The sequence below is a fragment of the Penicillium oxalicum genome, chromosome IV (genome assembly GCF_001723175.1).
Source record: "Penicillium oxalicum strain HP7-1 chromosome IV, whole genome shotgun sequence".
Lineage (NCBI taxonomy): Eukaryota > Fungi > Ascomycota > Eurotiomycetes > Eurotiales > Aspergillaceae > Penicillium > Penicillium oxalicum.
The window spans coordinates 3,262,853-3,285,492 of NC_064653.1; the positions used below are offsets into that span (position 1 = coordinate 3,262,853).

The 22,640-nt window shown below is 50.5% G+C and overlaps 6 protein-coding genes across 6 annotated transcripts; 3 read left to right on the forward strand and 3 right to left on the reverse strand.

Annotated features, from left to right (window-relative positions):
• Nucleotides 1-54: 54 nt before the first annotated feature.
• On the forward strand, nucleotides 55-4,695 carry POX_d05905 (Vacuolar protein sorting/targeting protein 10; the record flags this gene model as incomplete). The annotated part of the gene is made up of 2 exons (XM_050114740.1): nucleotides 55-3,959; nucleotides 4,038-4,695. 2 exons carry the CDS (start codon nucleotides 55-57, stop codon nucleotides 4,693-4,695), a joined length of 4,563 nt encoding a protein of 1,520 aa, XP_049969691.1.
• Nucleotides 4,696-5,855: 1,160 nt separating this feature from the next.
• Nucleotides 5,856-7,148, reverse strand: POX_d05906 (Cytidine deaminase; the record flags this gene model as incomplete). Its single annotated transcript, XM_050114741.1, has 5 exons — nucleotides 5,856-5,897; nucleotides 6,064-6,145; nucleotides 6,263-6,348; nucleotides 6,544-6,677; nucleotides 7,064-7,148. 5 exons carry the CDS (start codon nucleotides 7,146-7,148, stop codon nucleotides 5,856-5,858), a joined length of 429 nt encoding a protein of 142 aa, XP_049969692.1.
• Nucleotides 7,149-7,908: 760 nt separating this feature from the next.
• Nucleotides 7,909-8,965, reverse strand: POX_d05907 (Amino-acid transporter arg-13; the record flags this gene model as incomplete). Its single annotated transcript, XM_050114742.1, has 2 exons — nucleotides 7,909-8,772; nucleotides 8,852-8,965. 2 exons carry the CDS (start codon nucleotides 8,963-8,965, stop codon nucleotides 7,909-7,911), a joined length of 978 nt encoding a protein of 325 aa, XP_049969693.1.
• Nucleotides 8,966-9,729: 764 nt separating this feature from the next.
• On the forward strand, nucleotides 9,730-10,383 carry POX_d05908 (rRNA-processing protein cgrA; the record flags this gene model as incomplete). The annotated part of the gene is made up of 3 exons (XM_050114743.1): nucleotides 9,730-9,799; nucleotides 9,912-10,057; nucleotides 10,243-10,383. The coding sequence occupies 3 exons, from the start codon at nucleotides 9,730-9,732 to the stop codon at nucleotides 10,381-10,383; spliced, it is 357 nt and encodes a 118-aa protein (XP_049969694.1).
• Nucleotides 10,384-11,235: 852 nt separating this feature from the next.
• Nucleotides 11,236-12,758, forward strand: POX_d05909 (uncharacterized protein; the record flags this gene model as incomplete). The annotated part of the gene is made up of 2 exons (XM_050114744.1): nucleotides 11,236-11,891; nucleotides 12,002-12,758. The coding sequence occupies 2 exons, from the start codon at nucleotides 11,236-11,238 to the stop codon at nucleotides 12,756-12,758; spliced, it is 1,413 nt and encodes a 470-aa protein (XP_049969695.1).
• A 223-nt stretch (nucleotides 12,759-12,981) lies between these two features.
• Nucleotides 12,982-14,012, reverse strand: POX_d05910 (Translation machinery-associated protein 22; the record flags this gene model as incomplete). The annotated part of the gene is made up of 4 exons (XM_050114745.1): nucleotides 12,982-13,397; nucleotides 13,566-13,653; nucleotides 13,733-13,752; nucleotides 13,949-14,012. The coding sequence occupies 4 exons, from the start codon at nucleotides 14,010-14,012 to the stop codon at nucleotides 12,982-12,984; spliced, it is 588 nt and encodes a 195-aa protein (XP_049969696.1).
• Nucleotides 14,013-22,640: the final 8,628 nt, after the last annotated feature.

Sequence of the window (22,640 nt, forward strand, 5' to 3'; positions counted from 1 at the left end):
TGCTTCTCTTCCGCTCCACCCTCCCTTTCAGATGCCGAACTCAGCCTTCCAATCATGATACCCCGGTGGTTGCTGTTTGTGGTCGGTCTGTTGCTGGCATGGTCCGCACAACCGGCCACTGCCAAGGGCGATAAACCCAAAGTCTCCTCCGAATCTCTCGATTTCGCGCCATATGACCTGTTTTACTTCCAGGGCTCCGAGACCGTGCTTTACCGTGACCCCGAAAAGCATACCGCCCATGTCTCCTTCGATGGAGGCTCCAAATGGGAAACTGTCAAGGGACCCGATGGCAAGATGGAGGGTGCCGCAGCCCTCATCTGGCCGCATATGCATGATTCCAATCGTGCGTATATTCTGGGTGCCAAGGGCCAGCATTGGGTGACTACAGATCAGGCGAAGACATGGAAAGAATTCGAGATCCATGCACGCCTAGGCATTGACATAGGAATGTTGCCATTCGCATTCAACGGGTGGGATCCTAAAAAGGTTATTTTCATGGGGACAGACTGTTCGGGGCTGTTGGGATGTATACCCAAGGCCTGGTATACGACGGATGATTTTAAGACCGTGCACAAGTTGCAGGAATACTTCTATTCATGCATGTGGGCCGCAGGGACTCCCGAGTTTGGTCAGGGCCTGGATTTGCCGGCGAAAATGGGTGATCGGATTCTGTGTGTTGTGCCCGGGTCAAAGCCCGGGATGCACTCAGAACGGTTGATTGCTTCGGATGACTACTTTAAAGATGGCGTGGATGGAGTCGAGGTCAATCTTGATCGCGGACGACCTGTGACCGGACTCCAGATCATTGCGCGCTCCGTCAAGAAGTACATTGTGGTGGGTCTGCAGTCGCAGGGTACGACCGAGCAGGCACTGTACATCAGTGACGATTCCAATGAGTGGCATCGCGCGGAATTCCGCGGTCATCGGATCGAGCAGGATGCCTACACCGTGCTGGAGAGCACCAACTACAGCATTCAAATCGATGTGCAGACGACGCAGCATAAGAATAGCGTCGGTGTCCTCTTCTCCTCCAATTCCAATGGGACCTATTTCACCCCCAACATTGAACATACCAATCGCGTCGAGGGGTTTGTCGACTTCGACAAAGTCGCCGATATTCAGGGCATTGTTATTGTGAACACGGTGAAGAACTGGGAGGAAGTGGAAAAATCCGAAAAGGCCGATAAAAAGCTCGTCAGCGGGATCAGTTTCGATGATGGTCGGACATTCCAGCCCATGAAAGCCGACGGTGACAAGCTCCACCTACATTCGATGACTTCCTATGATAAGATGCATAAACTTCCCGTGGGCCACATGTTCTCCAGCCCTGCACCTGGGATCGTCATGGGCGTGGGTAATACGGGTGATCATCTCAAAAAGTACTCCGATGGCGATCTCTACGTTTCTGACGACGCTGGTCTGACCTGGCGTCGTGCTCTGAAGGGCCCTCACCTTTTCAAATTCGGCGATCAGGGTGGTGTCATCGTGGCGGTCAGCGACGATGGCAAGACCGACAAAGTCAAGTATTCGTTGAATCACGGTAAAGACTGGGAAGATGACATTGAACTGGAGCATAAGATCAAGCCCATGTACGTCATGACTACTCCTGATGCGACCAGTCTTAAATTCTTGGTTGTTGGTGAATCCAGTGACAAGAAGAAATTCATGGTTTACAACATCGACTTCGACGGTTTGCACGAGCGCAAATGCGGCAAGGACGACCTGGAGCCCTGGTGGGCATTGCTTGACGAAGACCGCAAACCGAAATGTCTGATGGGTCATAAGCAAAAGTTTATGCGTCGCAAGGCGGATGCCGAATGCTTCATCAAAGAAGACAAGCTGGAGGCGCCCATTTTCGAACCGTGTGACTGCACCAAGGACGATTTCGAATGCGACTACAACTTTAAGCGCAACGACAAGAATGAATGCGTGCCAGCCGTACCTTTGACTCCTCCTTCGGGCGAGTGCAAGGAAAAGAGTGACAAGTTCAAGGGCCCCTCAGGCTGGCGACTCATTCCAGGAAATACTTGCAATCGTGTCGAGGGTCACAACTATGATGAGAAGATCGAGCGGTCTTGTGAAGACACGGTCGGCGCCCCTAGCGGTGGTGGCGGCAGCGGCGGTGGAAGCGCCGGTGACGGCAAGGTCCACGCTGGCAAGGCGCATGAATTCGCCGGGGCTGACCTTGACTACTTCTACTTGGAGCGTCAAACGAGTAACTCTGGCGCCGATGAGACCATCTTTCTCCTTTCTGGCAAGAACGAGGTATTTGTTACCCATGACCACGCCAAGACCTGGGACCAACCGAAAGATCTCAAGGGCGTGGAAATTGTGGGTATCGTTCAACACCCCTACTACACCGACGGTGCATACTTCTTGACTGCTGGGGATACCGGCTACTCTACCATCAACCGCGGCGAAACGTTCAATAAGTTCAAACTGCCCACCTCAGTGGCGAATCGGGACAAGAATGGGCCCAATCCTCTAGCCTTCCATGAGAAGTACATGGACTGGATGATTTGGATGGGCAATGATGACTGCAAGGGTGGTGACTGTGTTCCCAACGCATATTTCACCAAGAACCGAGGCGCAGACTGGGAAGGACCTGATCTTCGAGGTGTGGGCAGTTGTGTCTTCGCATACAACAGCAATCGCGAGAACAGCGAGAATCTCATTTTGTGCGAACAGTATGAAAAGGAGAGCAAGAAAAACAACCGCCAGCTCGTCTCGAGCGATTCTAAGGTTGACCGTTTCAGTGATCGCAAAGTGATCAACAACAACATCGCTCACTTTGTGACCATGAACGATTACATCGTCGTGGCTACGTTCCCCACTGAGAATCACAAGTATCTTAATGTCAGTACGAGTTTGGACGGTCGTGTCTTTGCGCAGGCCAACTTTCCGGTGAACGTCGATGTTCAGCAATACACCGTGCTTCCGGGCTCGACGAATGCACTTTTCCTCTTTGTCCAGCTCAATTCGGAAAAGGGCCGTGGCTACGGTCAGTTGGTCAAGAGCAACAGCAACGGCACATATTTTGTCTCAAGTTTGTCGGCCGTGAACGTGGATGATCGTGGATACGTGGACTTTGAGAAGATTGCCAACCTTGAAGGTGTTTCTCTGGCCAACGTAGTTGCCAATTACGACGAGCTGCAGAAGAAGGAGGCGAAGAAGAAGCTTCGCTCGGTGATCACCCACAATGACGGTGGTCAGTGGGCTTTCCTTGCTCCTCCCACCAAGGACGCCGAGGGCAAGAAGTTCAGCTGCTCAGTGACCGAGGGCAAGGGCACCGAGTCTTGTGCGCTTCATTTGCACAGCTACACTGAACGTCGCGACTGGCGCGATACATTCTACTCGGGTTCAGCTATCGGCATCCTCGTCGGTGTGGGCAATGTCGGTCCACACTTGGATAGCATCGACAGTGACGATGTGGGCACTTTCCTCAGTAACGACGGCGGTATCTCCTGGAACCAAGTCAAGAAGGGTCGGTATATGTTTGAGTTTGGTGATGCTGGATCCGTCATTGTCCTCGTGCGCGAGGCAGAGCCCACCAAGACTGTTTTCTACAGTCTCGATGAAGGCAAGACCTGGACTGAATTCCAATTTGCCGATACCGAGGTGCTCGTCTTGGACATCTCCACCGTCCCCTCGGACACATCGAAGAGTTTTGTCCTGTGGGTTCGTGAGCCCAAGTCCTCGAACCGCTTCGCTACGATCCCGGTTGACTTCAGTGCGATTTGGGATCGCGAGTGTACGCCGCCCGATGGGAAGGATGCTACGGATGACTTCTATCTCTGGACACCCAAGCATCCCTCGCAGGATGACAACTGCGTCTTCGGTCATGTGGAGCAGTATCATCGGAAGCGGCCTGGAAAAGAGTGTTGGGTGAATTGGCGCGATCCGCACGTCCACCGTGTGGAGAGTGCCAACTGCACTTGCACTCGTGCAGATTTTGAGTGGTGAGTTAACTATCCTCTTTTCTTCTGTCTTTTGACGTTTGCAAGTAAACAGTCTGGCTAACCTCCTTCCTCACCCAGCGACTACAACTACGAAATGCAAAACGACGGAAGTTGTGGTCTTGTCCCGGGATTCCAACCCCCCGACCACAGTCTTTCCTGCAAAAAGGACCCCAACCAGGTCGAGTTCTGGGAACCCACGGGCTACCGCCGCATCCCTCAATCTACCTGCGAAGGTGGACTCGAGCTCGACAAGGTTCAGCCCCGTCCATGCCCAAATAAGGAAGAAGAATTCGAGCGCAAACATGGCATTAGCGGGATTGGGCTGTTCTTTGCAATCATTATTCCTATCGCTGCCGCCTCGGCCTTTGGATACTTTGTCTATACCCGCTGGGACGGCAAGTTTGGTCAAATCCGTCTGGGCGAGACCGGCGGTGGCGGCAATTTCGGCGGTGGCGCGTCGGGCCTGGGAGGTTTATTCACGCGGGACTCGTTGCTGGTTGCTATCCCGGTGACCATCATTGCAGGCGCGGTTGCAGCGGCTCAGGCTCTGCCGTTGCTTGCCATGAGTCTGTGGAGGAGCGTGAGTGGGGTTGTCCGGGCTAGGGGCCGGGGATACCAGCGACCGTATGCGACGAGATCGTCTTTTGCGTCGAGAAGAGGGGATTATACGCATGTCGTCGATGATGAGGATGAGCTGTTGGGAGTGGATGATATTGAAGATGATGAAGAGGCGTAGTGTACCTATTTGTGGAAGCTTTTGGATTTTTTTTCCGGGGAGTTTGAATATTTTGCTGTCGATGTTGAGCTGAGATCTTTGACCTTGACTTTGAATGGACCAGGAATCTTCAATTGGATCTAACCTGGCAGTTGCAGTCTTAAGATGTGTCCTGATTACGTGCCTTGAACTTGATGTGACATTATGAGCGTGATGTTTTATTTTCATTTTTCTTTTCTCTTCCCAAGTCTTTCGTGTGTGTTGATTGTACCTGTTGTCTTTGTCGTTGGGATCTTTCTTTGGTCTAATACATTTCAATCGGATGTTTGCTATTTCCGCGTACCTACCTAGATATCCATTCTCCGGATAGACTTGACTTTGTTCAAGAAAGAAAAGGGCAGTTGATCACTATGTTAGATTGAGGCGTGAATCTCCAACCAATTATTATAGATCTATCTCTCTCACCTAATCCGTTAGCCACATGTCGAGTAAGCACTAGGCTAGTACGTACGTAGTCCAGGACTATGGATAGAATTTCAGATGCTCGATGAACGAGTGAACTAAGGCGATAGATCCGCTTGTTCTTCATGATATCACACCTCTACATCTACATCTCGATGTTGAATTGTCTACCCAATCTACCTTTGTAGAGTGAGTAGGCTTGCGTTTATTGCTGCGCCAACCTTACCTGGGAAATTGGAGTTGCAAGTACCATGATTCGGGTTGATAATAAGGCTCTAGGTATCAGGTTATGTCATGTTTGCGATTGAAGGAAGGCTTGGGTATGTACTTTTGTAGGTCTCCCGTCTGTAACGAGGTGCATTACTTTGCATCACATGGATGGATTGTAGTGTGTATCTTGGACACTTGTAACTTCAATCTCTGTGTGGAATTTAGTGGCAAATCTGTCGCATTATTTGGCTGGTCCTAGGTCTCTGAGTGCTTTCCTTCTACTGTACGTGATAAACGAGAGCATCGTCACATTCATCAGAAAAAAGAGGGTCTACCGAGCCTGGCAGGGCTATCCTGCATCCAGTTCGTAGGTTGGACATTGCGTTTCGCCTCTCCACTTGTCATCCATGCTCAATGGGGGTGCTTTTCCCATATATGACCAAATTTCTTCCGCTCATTCCCGTCCATGTTGCTCATCTTCCAATACAACTGGATCCCGGATATCCGGCTTATTTGGGCAGATCCTCGGGCCCGAACGAGTTTGGCAACAACTAAATGTTTGATTCAGATCAAAAGTAAGCAAATCTGCCTCTTGTCTGGGACTTCCGCGGCATTGGATTCTCCATCCTATAGTCAAGTGGGGATTTCCAGAGAAAACGGACCACGAGCAGAAGGGAGAAGAGAGAGAGGAAAACGCAGGGGGAAACAAAAACCTACCTCGCCCATCGTCTTCATGACATAGTTCCCTTGTCCGTCATACATGTATATAGGGAAGGAAGGAGTGGTGAATTCTCGCATACTGGGAAAATTGTTAGGTTTAATGTGTTTTTGATAGGTCAGTTGTTTTTTGGGTCATTTCCCCCCTCTCATTTCTTCTTTGCAACAAGGGATTTGGGATATCACGTTTGTTACTTACTATTGTCGACACATTCCACAGGGTGAAGCTCCAGGCGTGATGTCAGTGGCAACGGCAATAGCGCGGAACTCTTTGTGGCCGGCAACCTATAAAGGAAGAAAATGAGAGAAAGCAGAGTGGTTAGTTTTGATCTTTTCGTGAATAGTGATTCCGCAAGATTTGTCGAAACAGATCCTAGGGGGAAGACTGTCGATGCAAGTCTCTATCGCCTCGTTGCAAGACCCCATGTGTGATATCCATTCAAAAGCGGCGGGGAAACAAAAGGTATATTTGCAACGTACAATAGCCGTGGCGAAAGCGACGCGCTCCGCACAGGTTCCTACGGGATAGGCGACATTTTCGATATTAGCTCCGACGACAAAGTCACCGGACGCGGTCAGAATGCATGCGCCGACGCGGAATTTGGAGTACGGGCCTAATAGCCATGGGGTTAGTTTTTGACTGTATGTCTAGTTTCTGAAATGGAGAGCTCAAAGCCCAGTTGCGAAAAAATGCGAAAAAGAAAAACATGTGGAAAAGAGCGGGTGGACAAGGTGATTGGATGCAGACTCTCGAATATGATCTGGCGGTCTTGACTGGGCAGCTAGATAGCTTATGGAAACAGCTGGCTTGCTAATTCCTTTTCTCCTGGGTAAGGCTTCTTGGGCAGCCGAGCAGATACTGTCTCCATGGTATTTTAATGCGCAGGATTATACCATGTCAAGTGTAGTAGAAGTGGAGGAAACGACCGCGCTGAGGGGAAATCGAACGGGGTGAGGGGATGAGGGGAAAGGACGGAGGGGTGAGTTGAGCGATACTGACAGTATGCGGCGGTCTTGGCCTCGATGGCCTTGGTGGACAGAGTGTGGAGCTCTTCGGCCGAGATGGGGGAGTTGATGGGAGGCATATTTGAAGCAGAGAACAGGTCTTTTGTGGGCGAACAGAGCTGCAGATGAAGAGAGTGAAGAGAGAAAAAAAGAAGCAGGGAGTTTTGATTGATTCTTGTTCGATTGGGGAGCGGAGAAGAGCGGGGAAGCTGGCGATAACAAAAAAATTCAGAAAAAAGGCTTATCGGGGACGACGTAGTTCCTGACCCTCCGAACATAACGGAGGAGGTTGCGCTCTTCGTAGAAAAAAAAAGAGGTCGAAGCAAGAGAGTCGAGTTTTTGAATCAAATCGAGACAGGGAGACAGATTCTCCAGTTAGCTCACTTTATGCATATCGAGGTGCAATGACATTTCAGTAGGTATGGACCACAGTCATGCCTGCATATCAAAGCACTCGATCTTCCATACTTTAAAACCCACTCGAAGAAGGTGCTTTGTAAGTACCTTAGCTGTCTTTCAGTAAATACGCGATTTCGATGAAAGCCTGACAGCTATAAATTTGACAATCATCGATTCATCTATTGCTTAAAAGCCCATCGGGTTGAGAAAATGGCAGTTTCTAGGCGAATTATTCTTTTTGAAAAGGTGATCAATGAACAAAACAAAAATTTCAAAATAAGGGTATAGCAGCTAAGAAGGATCAAGGACAAAGGGTAAGACATGAGTATATGCGTCGGTCGTCACAAGGGAGGTCAGACAGAAAAGAAAAGGTGTAATCCCAGAAAGAAAGAAAGAGAAAAAAAAAACAAAAGATCTATATGCAAGGCATGCTTCCAACTTTCACCCAAAGTACGATCGTAATCCTTCATAGACGGAAAAGATAAAGGCGGAACTGGGCGCTGATCGCGCACAGGTGATCCCGCACCCGCGGTACAAACCCTTGAGACCTTGTTGTCGCCAGATCGCTCGTCCCACGCTGGCAAAAGTCTGCCGTTCTCCAGAGGCGGCAAGAAGTGAAACGTCCGCAGTTTGCATGCGCGACTTGATGGTGTCCGCCGGATAGAATAAGAAATTGTAGCTGATACCCGCCGAGGCCCCAGCCAACATCTGTTGGTGGACAGGAAGCGACTCGGTGGATTCGGATGATCCAGGCTGAGAGTAACTGCGCAGCAAGGAGGTTGCGGCCTCGTACCCTCCGAACCAGGCGGCGGTGCCACCCGTCTCACGGATCAAGGTCCCCATCTGACCTCGCCAGAACCCTCGAAGGCCTTCTTCCCGAAAGACGCGGACGACCATGCCCAACGGGCCAATGGGCTTGAGTCCTGTGGATTCAACGGGGACCTGAATCTTGCACTTGATCAGCTCGATGGGTGTGAGGGCCAAGGAGGTGACGGATCCCGAAAGAGCGCCGCTGGCAATCAGCGCCATGAAGGGCAGCTTGTCCACTCCCGGAAAGACAGTTGCCCGCAAGGCATCCTGAATCACGCGATAGCTGAAGAACAGGCAACTGGTTTCGACGGCGGCGCCGAACATAGGCGCACTGATGCCCCGATACAAGCCCCGAAGTCCCTCCACCTGGAAGGATTGCCTAAAGCAATCCACCGGGCCGGCATATCGGAGCGGAAGGTGATCCGGTTGGGATTGGAGTCGGACTTTGACCGTATCGAAGGGATACTCGATTAATTTTCCTGCCATTCCGGCAACCTAGAACGATTGGGCGACCGATGATCAGTCTTGCCATCTTCAATGATCCACGAGACGGAATGGTAACGGACACACTTACCGACCCGAACGCAATGTCTTTCATGGCCTCTAAGCCCTGGTTGGGCGGAAGAGAGGGCAGCTCCATCGTGACTGCCTCATCGCAAATTGGGATCGCATGCTCGGCTGCCGCCATCAAGGCTTCACACAATCACTCGGGCGCGTACAGGCGGAGTTATCGCAGGGGCATCGTATGGGGAAAGGAAGAGAGAAATTAAAAGGGGAAGAAGTCTGGAAGAGAGGGGAGGAGGGGAGGAGGGGAAGAGTTTAGAAAGGATTTACGTGAGCGAATTGACTTGGGTCGGTCACAGCGCGCGGAGGTGGTTGGTGGGGGGGGGGAGGGTTTGACTCTGTGAGTGACAGAGAAGGCGGTGGGAACGAGTGATTTGCTCCAGCCAAGCCCCTCCTGCACAGTGAGATTATGAGTGAGAATAATCAGCAAATAAATTTAGCAGCGGAATCAGCGCTGTGCGCGGTGACCACTACCAACCATCACACGAGAGTCTAGAACTCGTGGACGACCAAAGTTGGCAAAGGAGACGGAATCAGAGGCAATTGCGTAGGCTGAAGTGGAGTTGACGAGTGATGGAGTCCGCATATGGAGCCGGAAGAGGACGAAGAGTCGGAGAGTGGCTGCCCAACGGCAACCGGACAACCCGGAAAATGGAAAAACTCGTTAGCGCTGGGCCCGCCAAGAGAAATTATCAATCTGATAATCGCCCGGCGAAATCTTCATCCGTCCGCCGGGCGACGAAGTTTTGCGGTCACACTTCCGACCCCACGACCCTCTAGTCACGGAACCCCCTTTTGTGAGCCCGTCGTGTTGCGATCTATTTCCCCCGGGCGTCCAGAGAATATATTCGAATTTGTTGCTACTCTCGTGCATTATTGCTCTGTAAAATGTCCGCCACTACTGAAACCCCCGCGACCGCTCCGGCGAGCGTTCCAGCCACGGGCATGCGCAAAAATGGTCAGTTTTTGTCGAGGACTTTTTTTTGACCTCCGCTAGTTCTCCACTATACCGGGTCCCCCATTCCTCCAAGTCACAACTCACCCTAATGTTTCTGTCCCTTTTTTTTTAGGCAAGAACTGGCATGCCACTAAAAAAGCGTTCCGGCCTAGCGCGGGCTTGACATCCTATGCCAAGCGTCAGGAGACTCGCAAGCAACTCGAGGCAAACAAGGAGCGGGAACGTGAGATGAAGGAGGAGAAAGAAGCCGAGCGCCAGGTATGTCTATTGCGGGACTGATGTTTGATGGTCTTCACATGAATATCATCTGAACATGTCACCATTTTGTCCACCCTTGGTTTCCAACCTGGCGAGACTCTTGTCAGCCTTGGCCTCGGCCGTCACCCGGGTTTGAATTTTGAACTTCAAAAAATATACGATCTAATCAGTCGAGCATCGTATAGGCGCATATTCAACGTATCAAGGACAAGCGTGCCGCCAAGGAAGAAAAGGCTCGCTACGAAAAGATGGCCGAGAAGATGCATGCCAAGCGTGTGGAGCGTCTGAAGCGTCGCGAGAAGCGCAACAAGCTTCTCAGCTCTTGAAGAGAGAGACCAAGAGGGGGGGAAACCATAATGAAAGAGGTGGGCTCCATTGCTGGAGTCGAACCTTCCATCACAGATTTGCATGTACATATACCACCCTGCTCGTCGAGTGCAGTTGAGTTACTCTCCGGGCCTTGTGTGGGTTGGACACCGGCGTTCTCTAGGAGTAGTTCCCGGACGGATTCAAAATGCTTTCATGATATACCAGCTGAGACAATTGCATATTTCTTGATCTGCATCACGGATGTGTGCATCGCAGTACTAGTCCTTGAGGTGATAGAAGAGCGAGATTTGCTTCCAGAGCGCAGAATATATGTTTTGACGTTAGTGCCCACGAGGCCTGCTGGAAAAAGAGCCCATGATCTCACTCTGTGACAGCTTCATCGTGAATCTCGTCGTTTTTCAATTCCAATTTCCATCCCACACTCAGACACACGCACACAGAGAGACATTGTTGCCAAGTCGGAAGAGCTCGGACAAAAGAGCCTCGGACGACAAGGTGGCTCGATTTGGTGAGACACGCACGTGAAGATTTCAGATCGCGTGAGACACTTGCATCGATAAAGAAAGGAATCCCGACAGTTGTGACACAGTGCTCAGAGATGTGACTAGAAGCGTAAAAGAGCATGGGAGGACAATCTCATTCTGCAGATATGCAGGGGTAAAGCGTAGCGGACTCGGCGACGATGCAGCTCGACCACTTACCGGCGATCAGCGTGACTTGGCATTTATGCTTAATTCACCAACCCCCCTCCTCGTCAACCGTTCTGCGAACCAGTTCTCGCGACAACCGCCTGATTGCAATATCGTGCTGCGACCATGTCCATATCTATGTCCCTGAGCTGAGATATCATGGATACCCACTATTTTAAACCTCCACTCCCCTTATCACCAAACGCGCGAACGACCTCGGCCACTTTCCCATTGACCCATGGATCACCCTCCGCTCCCCGATCCGATGACCAGCCCACCTTGGATCGAGACCCGTTTGCAGACAACCAGAATGGACACGACGCGAGCTTAGCCGGCACAGGCCATCGACGTCACCAGAGCCGTGATTTCGTGAACTCGTTAGACAACACTCTATCACACGCCCGACCGCGAACCGTTCCGAAACCGGTGGAGCTTCCGAGCTTCGATGAAATCAAATCCCAGCATCCCAATCACCACCATCGACACAAACACAGCAAGTCGCGCGAACTGCGATTTCCACGGCCCATGACCCATTTTACATCGTCGGCTAGTGCCCGAGGCTTATTCCCTTCTTGGTCGGGAGGTCGGGATAAAGAGCGTGACAGCGACAATGGGCTGCTCCGACCTCTGACGAGAGAGGCGACGCGGTCTCGATGGGGATCGGATTCGACCGGTCGCCTCAGCTCGGGGAGCAGGAGGGGAAGTCTGCTGGATGTACCCGAACAACATGAGCGATTGGGTCCCATTCAACGGCAGGATCTCTCGTCAATGGAGGATCTGGAGAAGGTGAAGAAGCGTCGGGAACAGGGCGAAAGGTATGAGATCCCAGTCTACACATCTTTATGGTCGATGATGGGATGAAGGCCATGTGGCATTCACATGAAATATGACACTATTGGGAAAACTAATGCGTGGTCACTTCCAGACATATCCGGTCCGCGCTGTCGGAAATTGGAACTCTTGCGACCGAACTGACCCGACGTCTGGACTACACCTACTACAATCTGTTGGAGAAGATCACGGCGCTCAACTCGACCATCAGCTCTTTCCAGGAGCTTTCCGACTCGGCGGCGACCCTCTTGAATGAGTTTGAAAAGGAAACATCCAGTCTGGACCAAGACATCCGAAAGCAAATCAACGATCTTCAAGGATTCGAACCACAGATTCACAAGGCGGATGCGCTGGCTGAGCGGATGCAAAAGGGCCGGCGGCGAGCAGAGGAGCTGAACAAGCGGCTTGACGGGGTTAAGTCGGCAATCGATCGCTGGGAGCAAAAAGAGGCTGAGTGGCAGACACGCACGAGCCGGCGCTTGCGCATCTTCTGGGGAATTGTGACTAGTGCAGCTCTTGTGCTTCTCCTGGCGGTGACCGTTCGGAGATGGCCAGCTGAGGGTTCATTACAACAGGCAGGTCCTCCCGCCATTCCACCCACGGCGGAGGCCGTGAACCAGTCTGCAGCAGGATTCTCTTCACAGTCCGATATGTGGGACCCTCTTCGGGGCGTTGACGAGTCCACTAGCACACCCGAATCAGCCTGGTATCCAGCAAGACTTGCAGAGAGACTTCGGCATCTTGAGCAGACTCAGACATTGTCAGACGCGTCCTCCACCTCCAGATCACCGGCTAGTACGGGGGTATCTCAAACGGGACATGACCCGTTCAGACTGCTCGATGAGCTTTGAACCCTGTGGTTCAGTCTTGTCCTTCGTTCACACCTCACTCATTCGTCTTTCCTCGTCTCTCCCTACTGCTTCATTTCTGCGGAGCCTCGCAACACATGACCTGAACGCATCTGGTTGCTAATCTCTTATTCGTTTTCTTGTTTGGTTATGTCGTGATACCCCGCCTATATAGCCGTTATAAATATAATTCTTTTTTTGTGTATCATCATCATTATTGTCCCACTCACGCCTCCGCTTTCTTCTTCTTCTTATCCTCGATCAACTCGATGTTGGCCTCGGGCACCTTACTGCCGTAGGTTTCCAATAGCCACTCCTTGACATCCTCACTGACATCACCTTGCACGGTGATCTCCTCCGTGCCCGCGGGTGACCGAGTGACCGATGATCCCGTGGCCATCTTCTTGCCCAGTTCCTTGGCCAACTTTTTGTTCTCGAGGCCAAAGATCTCCAACCCGATGATGACCGTGACATACTTGCGCTTATTTCGCTCCACACGCTTGATCTGGATCTTGGAGGCGGCCTTACGCTCGGCATCGCGGGCCTCGCTTTGTGCCGCCTTTGCTTCCTTCTTTGCGGCGTCTTTGGCGGCGCGTTCTTGCACGGAGACGGAGAGAGTGGATAGATTGGCGTTCAGGGCATCTGCAATCGACCTTAACCATTAGAGAGGGGGTCCAGTTTAAAAGACAAGCAAATCATGTGCAAGGCATGTTTATTCCCCAACACCTCTGTCATTGGAAATTTCCCATTTTCATTCAAATCCGGACGGGTGGACGAGGAGGAATGGGAGGATTATCGTCGAATTCGCACCTTCAGAATGTAACCGGGTCCACAGATCTTCATGGTTCTCCTTCAGCCACTCCTCGCACTTTTTTGCCGTCCCTCCAAATTCGCAGTACTATGATTCGGGTCGTGTCAGTCAACGTCTCCATGTGCCCGCCGGTTCAATTGGCAATGAAAGCTCGAGCAAAACCTACCTCGGGAGGTAGCGTGCAGACTAATTCGACAAGAAAATTTGTTTGTTAGCTTTTAGCTCTGTATATCTTGATTCCTGGAAGGATGAAAGATCCATGAAAAGCCTGTCGAGACAATGTGACGTTGCAGTCAAGCTCATAGATCCCTTTAACCTTGCGCCCATTTATCGAGACAAACCAGTAACATGGTGAAAGGAAAGAGGAACCAGCTTCGCTTACCGCCGCAATAAACGACCCGGCGGGCCTGTGGCTCCACGGGTCCAGAGTCCGCTACTTCGGCCATTTTCTTAATCTGTTGATATCTCGTTCAAGCAAGTAAACAGAAAAGGCGAAAAGACAAAGAAAACCTCAAGTGCTCCTTGCGTGTCGGAAGTCGGAACTAATTGCTGATTCGGGGGCGTCTCGCGATCAACTTGCGCGGGGAGGGGACGGCGGAGGGGCATGGAGACTAACTTGTTTGGGATAATTACAAAGGTCATGTGATGTGTGGCTCTACGGTACATTTGGAGATGTCGAGAATCGAGATGGGGATTTGGGGATGAGAGATGTTTAATGCGACATTCGTGAAACACATCAATGTGAAACACAAGGCTCTTCAAGCTGAAGGGGTTGAGCTTCGGACTCGAGAATGTGCCTGCACATGCAGGGTCTTGAGCGAAGACCTGCCGATTACTATGTACATGACTAAGAAGGAAGAATCATGAACAGTCCAACCTTTCATCTCAATTGACGTAAAATGAAACGTAGGAGTGAGAAGACCATACTTTGCAAGACATTGAACAACATGCAAATCTAGATTTTCGGACCTACTCGCCTATCTTCCTGTGTCGTCAACCTCGATGATTGAGTCGATCATCAGCTCGTCAAGCTTGGTCTCTACCTTGGTACACCTTATATGTACACTATAACAATCTCAAATCGACCCGATAAGAAGCAAAAAACGACACGCGTGCCAAATTCGTCACTCTGATAGGACGATTTCAAAATTTCCCTCAACAGCGCTCTTTCGGTGACAACCCTTTGACAAATTGGGAACTGGGTCAACTCCTAGAATGGATCACGACTTCGTCTCAAGATAGAGGAGGGGCATGGAATAGGAAGATGCAAAATTCCAGCATCCAGAGTGAAGACGTGCGAGCTACTGGTCCACATAGAAGACCGTTTGATTCGACTCTGATTTGCCGGGCGTGCTTGCCAGTTCCAGGGAACAAATTGTTTGCGCCTTACGTGCAGCCTCTTAGTGTCTTTGCGCGTATGTACTGTATGTGTATGTGTGGAGCTTGATGCCAGACCGTTGGTCTGCGGCGGGGGTTGCAGTAGAGTGCATTAGGCTTGGACTTGGAACGTGGGAGATGGTTATGTACAGTGTGGGTTGGAGAGTCGAGGCAACGATAGACAGCGCATAGATTAAGCACGTTGGTGTTTCATGTGTGGGCGAGATAGCCCAGGACTATTCAGGCCAAGTGGAACTTGCTGTGTTTTTATGTCTGATTGGTGTTCCCAAGACCCCTTTATCGTATGCGACAAATCTGACATGATTAGACTCATTTTTTTATGGTTCTGGTCTCATATTGAGTATTAGTGCAAGCAGAGCCCGCTTGAAAAGTATTTTTCTTTTTTCTTCTTTTTGGTTTATTCAATTTTTTTATCTATAGAAACAGATCGATATACGGCGAATAGTTGGTTCGCTTTTAGTCCGTCAGACCGAGTCCTGGCGGAGAAGATGCGGGTCAGTCAGTCTCTGGTACATACGGGCGGTAGGTAAGCCGATAAGATAGAGCGGACCTATTCATTGCATGGAGATGACGCGAATGAAGAGGTAATGACGAGCATACGAGGCTGTCTAGAGGGGTCCAATTCAATCAAGAGCTGGATCGATTGTCCTTATCTCGCCATACGTGCGTAATAGCTCATCTTGCACTGATTTTTACAGTTACGGATTCACAGTACACCGAATCCAATCGAGATATGGGTGCGCCAGAAACTATCTCTGGGTCATGGACAGAAAGCGACATTCCTTGCAAAGCCCAGAGAGCGAACATAGTCTTTTTCTGGTGAGACCAAAGTCCCGAGTTACGTGCAATACGCATGCACGAATTCGACGGGCTTGGGTCCCATCGGATTCCAGGATCAATGTGTCGTGCATATTTCTGGCGTCTGGTCTCGGCGGCAACATCAGATAGCCCAAGTCACCGAGGGTGGTTTCGGAGAGAAACGACAATTGATTGATTGACTGACTTAATTGACATGGAAATATTAATAACATCTAGCCATATCATTTCCCATCCGGAGAAAACCCCATGGTAATCTCGATCATAACAATACGTCCTCTTCCAAAACTCAAAGACCCTATCTGACTCGTCAATCTGGTCCCGCTTCTGACGCTCTATTCATAGAAATGAGAAAGCGGATGAGCTTGCAAGTTTACGAGTTTCCATCCGTTTTTAGACCTGCACGAAGAATTTAAAATCAAAATCACACATCAAACCAAGGATCGAGGCCCTACAAGGACTCTTGCTATCTCTCCAGCAGCGAGCCAAAAGCCACGGCCATGAAAAAGATCCAAAACATAAAATCCTATCGTTTACAAGGAACAGCGCAACCAGACTCGGACGGCGTCCGGTCTCGTGGTCCGGACCATCCCATATTGCATAGTGGTCGCCATTCGACTTGATGGAAATAGATCTCTAATGTCTGGTGCGCGAGAGAGAAACGCTCTACAAGGCCAATTATCTTACGCTGATTGTGTTGAAGGCCCGCAACTATGCAGGTAGACTCCTGCGTCGGGCTTTCTTGACCCCTCAAGTGGGAAACTTTGGCCCATGCTCATTGCGAGTCCCAATGAATCGTTTGAACACGCGCTATAATTCCAGATCGTCGGCGAAAGTACGCCACTACAACCTCGCAGCACTAGTCGCAGGGGGCCAGACGAGGGCTGAGGTCCGAGAGCAAAGGGGCAGAGGGGGGAGGGGGGGGGGGGGGGGGGAAGTGTCTTTCCTTCCATACAAAGATGAGCCTGTCCGTGCATCTTGTCCATTGCTAGTATATGCACGACGAAATGGCAACGGACCCGGTCTGGTCTGGCCTGAATCTGTTGCGTTTTCAATGCTTGCCCTAGTGGGCTTGTTCGGTTTGAGATGCAACTGAGATGGGGGTGTTGAGGGGCAGTGATTCCCAGTAGAGTCGTCTAATCTAAGTGAGAGCTGGTCGTATTGAATGACAATACTCTAATCTTCATATTTAATAAATCCTATGATTGTGGTCCATAGGATTTGCTGTTTTCGACGTCTTTCCTATGAAAAATACAGCAGTCCAATGATCCTATCCACTTCATTTCCTCTCTGTATCTATGCAAAGTACTTTGTATAGTGGAAATGTCTAGAACATCCACCAAACTCACGCCTCTGGGTCGGTCCCTCCTCCCGTAGCGGTTAGATCATCATATTCTCTCTGGAGTACCTATTCGGTTCTCTCACTGTACATTCTGATACCTCTTCAGGATGTACTCGTTGTACCTCGCTTTTCCCCTCCCCTTCAAACTCTCTCTTTTGCTTTCCCTCTCGCGAGGTTCTGGCGCAGGTCCGTGCTGAACCTTTTTGCCCACGGTGGACCCTCCTCCGGCACCCAGAGAGGATTCGATCACCGCCGCAAATGTCGATCGTCTGGAGGGTCCATCTCTCCGCTTTAGACTTTTGATTTGCTCCGACCAAACTCCCCTACTGGCCGGAGGTTGATAGACTCTGGCGACGCTGCAGACGCACGGTTGATGGTCCGTGGACCCGTGGGTGCTGGCAACGTGAAAAGTCGAAACTAGATGACGAGACAGATGTGGTGGTGGGGGGGGAGGGGGGGGGGGGGGGGGAAGTTGCATGTTTTCATGGTGAGAAGGGGACCTGGACGTTGCTTTTGATGAGAAGGTGTGGCTTGTATGATCTGAGATCAAGCGGGCACTTTGTACACATCTTGATAATCATCAGAGTTCGGGGTCTGGTAATGATCGGCGTATTGGGAGAGGGAAAGTTGGATATCGTCTGGAGGGAAACGCTGCGATTGCGGCTTAGCTTCCCGATATCCGGTGGCTCCAGGACCCGCTTGAGGACTCGAGTGGCTTGGGAAACTTTTGTACTTCTTTTGGATTGAGGGTCCATTCAAGCAGGAAGAGGGTGTGGTTGTTCGTGGACAACCGATACGCAAACCATTAAATTGGCCTCCTGTCTTGGCATGTCTGTGTGTTCCGGGTTAAACATGGGATAATGGCAAGATGGAGAGCGAACGCAACGGTTGGGGGAAGGAGATGGCAGGTCAATAAACTCGGTCGTCTCCCGGCCAGGTCGCCTCAGTACCTGAGGTGAGGTACCTTGAGGGTGATGGTTTTGGATTAGCATACAGCACACCCAATCCTCTGACTGGTACCTGAACATATTGAGAGACATGCCCTCAGAATGCATTCCTTTCTTATCCAGCATGAGGTCCTATCTCCATGTGGATCGAACCAAGGCACCCTTGCTAACCAGAAACCAATTCCCCGAGCGGTATCTTCTTTACGTGTCCAACCCGCAGGAATGATTATTTATTTCGGGCAATGTATATCTTAGACGAGACTAGGTACTGAGCCGTGGAAATCAAATAACTTCTATATTGGGTACGAGTCAGACTAGGACGACGGCCAGTAATTCGCTCACCGCGTTAACTGGATCTATCCATTTTTTCTTGAGCATCTCATTTGCTAGGTTGTGTCGTCAAAAAGAATTTACTTTTAGAATTGGCACTTATGAGCCCCCGAATTATACATCAGAATTGATGATGTACTCTGGTATGCACTCGCACAAAACCTATTGAATTTGAATAATCCATTCCAAAAGCTGTACAGTACATATTTAGCCCGGTCATGTCTCTAGACCCGGGTATATGGATCCATCCTTTGGGCCCCTCTCGTGTTGGAGAGCTACCTACTGTACGTACTTTGTACATACTTCGTCTCTCTCCAAGTACTTAGCTTAGACCAGACTAGGCCGAGGAGTGGACTGGAGATGAGAGGGGTGTGCGCATAGATATGGATGTGCAGTGCACAGGCTCGGAGAGGCGCAATGAGAGGCGCTGTGCCGCGGCTCGCCGTTTGCCCCATGACAGGGATGGATAAGCAGAGACTGTAATGGAAGTCTTGCCCGTCCCTCTACGGAAGAGATAGGAAACAGTCCCTCGTGGGAGATACTCGGAGGTTCGGAGTCTGATGCTGTGTGATTGTGCTAGTCTGCTGGGAGGGTCTTGGCTGTGACGAGAGGGACCTCGGCGTAATTGATCGCATCGCCCTCACAAGTTGTCCACTCGGAGCTTTTGTACGTGCGCTTTGTTCAGATGATTGTGTGGGCATTTCTTCTTGAGATGAGAAATTTGTGGTCTTTCTTTCTTTCTTTTTTGGAATTGAAGGTATGTAATTATCTGTTTGTCGTTAACCCTGTGCCCTTCGCCATTGTTTTACCTTTTGGTGCCTCTGGTGAGATTCGAATTCGATCGGTATGCAGGAAGTCCGACTGCCTTGGTCCTCCATTGGAAAGTCACATGTTTCTTGGCTCGAGGTATCGTCCAAGCCGACGAGAGTCGAGTGACTCAGATTCCACTTTTTAATGTCCGAGTGTCGCTTGACTTGCCGCCCATCAACGGGCCGAAGGAAAAGACCCCACGCTTGTCCATCGAAGCCGAGAATCCATCGGCTCCCCCAAAAAGAAACATAAAAGCAAGGAATGAGAAATTGAAAATGAATGGAAAAATAAATTCAATCTTGTTTTTTTTTCTCTGTATGAACACAGGAAAAAAGATTAAAAAAAAAACAAAGAGAGAGAGAAAAAAAGAAAAGGGTAAAAATGGCCAAATACCTTCCCGCAATGGTCCGAAAACATCCGACCGTTTGCGTTGCAGCGTGGATTGTTCCATGAGCATGGCAGCGTCCTGTTTTCTCGGGTACGGAGGAGGTTGCATGCGCCCATGTAGTTGTCTCCGTAACATCTGATTTGCTTGACTCGTCTAGTGGGCACGGTGAAGCACTCACTGGTGACGTTTGTTGCATTCCTTATTGATTGTCCAAGGACAAACCCACCGGGTTACAGGAGAGGTGATCCTCAATAGTTATGCCTTCCTCCGTCCTCAGTGCCAGACGAGGACCTCACGAGGCTGAGTCTGGTCAGTCCAAGTACAGAATGTAAGCGGGAAGCTCCGCTCCATGGGATCGATCCCCCGGGTATTGGGGGCTGGAGGTCATGGAGCTCTCTCTAGTGGAATCCAACTTAAAAGGAGAAGAGGACTGATCATTGATCAGTCAAACTATCGCACGGTCCAGCCTAGCTTTTTTTTTTGTTTTGTTTTGTGGTGCATCTTGTCTGTCACCGTTGACTGGTCCATGACATTATGGGAGGGTCGCGCGGGTCGCAAGGTCGTAGGTTGCAGATTGCGAGCTTCGTCTATTTGCCAGTGGCTAGTGCCTACATAATCATACATCATTGTCCCCGTTAGCGTGAGCGTTAGCTGCGGGAGAATTCCTGGAATCTAGAGCCTTTCGGAGAATTGAGGCGCCTTCCTAGGAAACCGAATCCTGCGTTACTACTGGACCCTGGGACATTGAACGGTGGGGATAAGAGATGGTCCAGAGTCTAGAGCCGACCCCAACTTCCAAAAGTCTTGACAGTGACCGAATCTGACTGCCTCAGACGAGAGATGGGGAGGGAAGTGGAGATTTCCTTACAGGCCACACTCACTTCTTTGTTGAGTGAAATCTCTCGGTATTGGATCACTGGGTGGTGGTTACTGTGTCGGAGTAGTAAGGAGGAATACTGTGCGCTCAAGAGGAGTACCAAAAAGAGCCGGGTCGAGCGGCCACAAGTCAACGCAACTCGAGGGCGGGTACTGGTGTCATCGTGAAGCACTCGACCGGTGTCCAGTTGTTCTCCCGATAAGGAACGATACACTCATACTGACACCATCGCTCCGGTCATTACGAGTAGTGAGCACCTTGAAGAATATTCAGTGGTTTGATCATGATGTTGGTATCTGGACTAAGAGGACAGCTCTGCCAGTACTTGGCACCGTCCTCTGAAACTGTACCGATGTACCTCACTGCTTGGTACCCTCTGATCCAGGCCAAATCAGACATCGGATTACTCGCCCGGATAACTGCGCACTGCGCCTGAGGTGGCGAACCCGTCGTCGTGTGTGCACGTTTCGTTCATTTGTTCAATCGTCCACACTTTCCAAATCGAATTGAATCTTTGTCCGATTCCCCCCTTGATTTTTAAATTTGGTCTCGTTGCGTTCCATCCCTGTGCAAGTCGCCATGCCGAGGATCGATGTGAGACTATCGTGATCGAGTCCATGTCCTCTCTTTTGAACCGTCCCACCATCACCAAGCCCAATATTAAGGAGAGGCGACGCCATGGCTGTCCATCATGAACGTGGGGAGGGGGGGAAGAGGCTCCACCATAATAAAAGTCATCATGGACGGGTCTTCAGGGCTAGACTCCCCATCTGGTCTGTATATTGGAAAGGCGACGACTTTCGGCGCGCACTGTCCCTTGCTGGCCCACCGAGGAGGCGATTCTCGGATCTTCCAGTGGCAGAGCTCTTCCAAGTTCTGGTGTACCAATCGCGTCGAGCGCTTTTTAGCGCAACCAACCACAACTCGGCGGTGATCAAATCGGTTCGTCTGAGGTACTTCCATGCGGGTATGTTACTTTCTCACGTTCACTGGAAAGGGAACATCTGGGCGATGAGATGCTCCCTTGTCTGCGATAACTCAGATTGTGAATCACGTTGCATGATTCGATCCAGACAAATTGACGCATTGGATTGAGAGTTGAGAACCCCCACCCTCCATTTCCATTGTAATCTATACCAGAGGGATAGAGAAGGAGAGAAGCTCTGTTCGCTGAGACTCTTGTGTTTTGGAAATTTTTAAACAGTCATTTTCCCATCCCCCCTCCCCCTTTTTTTTTTTGCTTTCTTTTTCTCTCTCTGTCTCTCCAGTACTTTCCGAGCTTGGTGTTACCGCATCGATCGGGAGCATTCCATATCTCCTCGCCCGTTTGATTTCTTATTTCAGCCATTATTCCGCCTATTTACTCTTTTGGTCCAGCATTCTCGACCCCAATTTATTATCTTTTTTTTTCTTATATACCCACACTCCGTCGCAGGTCCGAGGTGAAGTCTGATTCTCTCGTGATTGAGATTTCATTTCGTACCATATCAATCGTAGTGATTTGGTCTCTCTTTCCTCTCCTTGCTGCTCCTCTCTCAACCTCCTCACTTTGCATCTGCTTCGTCTTCTCCGCCCACTGGACTTCAAAGTCTGGCCCCAATAAACTTTCTGTGGCTCTCGCGTTCCCCCACAACCTTTCGTGTGCATCCAGCCAACGATCGCACTATCGGCAGGTGGCTATCACCCGGATCCCGTGGTACACCGTGCTGGAGTTGGACCCTCTCCACACCCTCTCACCAAATCCTCCCAGCTTGCCTGATCGAGTAATCGCCCTGCGCGTCCTCGTCGAGCACGTCTTTTTCTTTTTCTTCTCCCTCCGCCTGCTCAGGTCATTGAAATAAAATTTGTCTTCTCACCCACACCGTCTTGATCATCGTTGCATCTACCACTCGTTGCATATCGTCTGCCCCTTCCACCAATTTGATATTCCTGCATTTCTGTGCCCGATTCCTGAGCAAACGATTCGCCCACAGCCCCAACTTAGGGATCTCTTCCCCTCGGGGTACCGTCCCGCTCCTCCGCCACTCTCCGCCAACATTTCGTACGCCTTTCTATTGCCCTCGCCTCGAAGCTCTTCCACCCCCAACGTTTTACAAACTTGCCGCCCTGACCGTTGGGTCTCTCCCATTATTAACTATCACCCCTCCCTTCTTTCGCTCCTCTCTC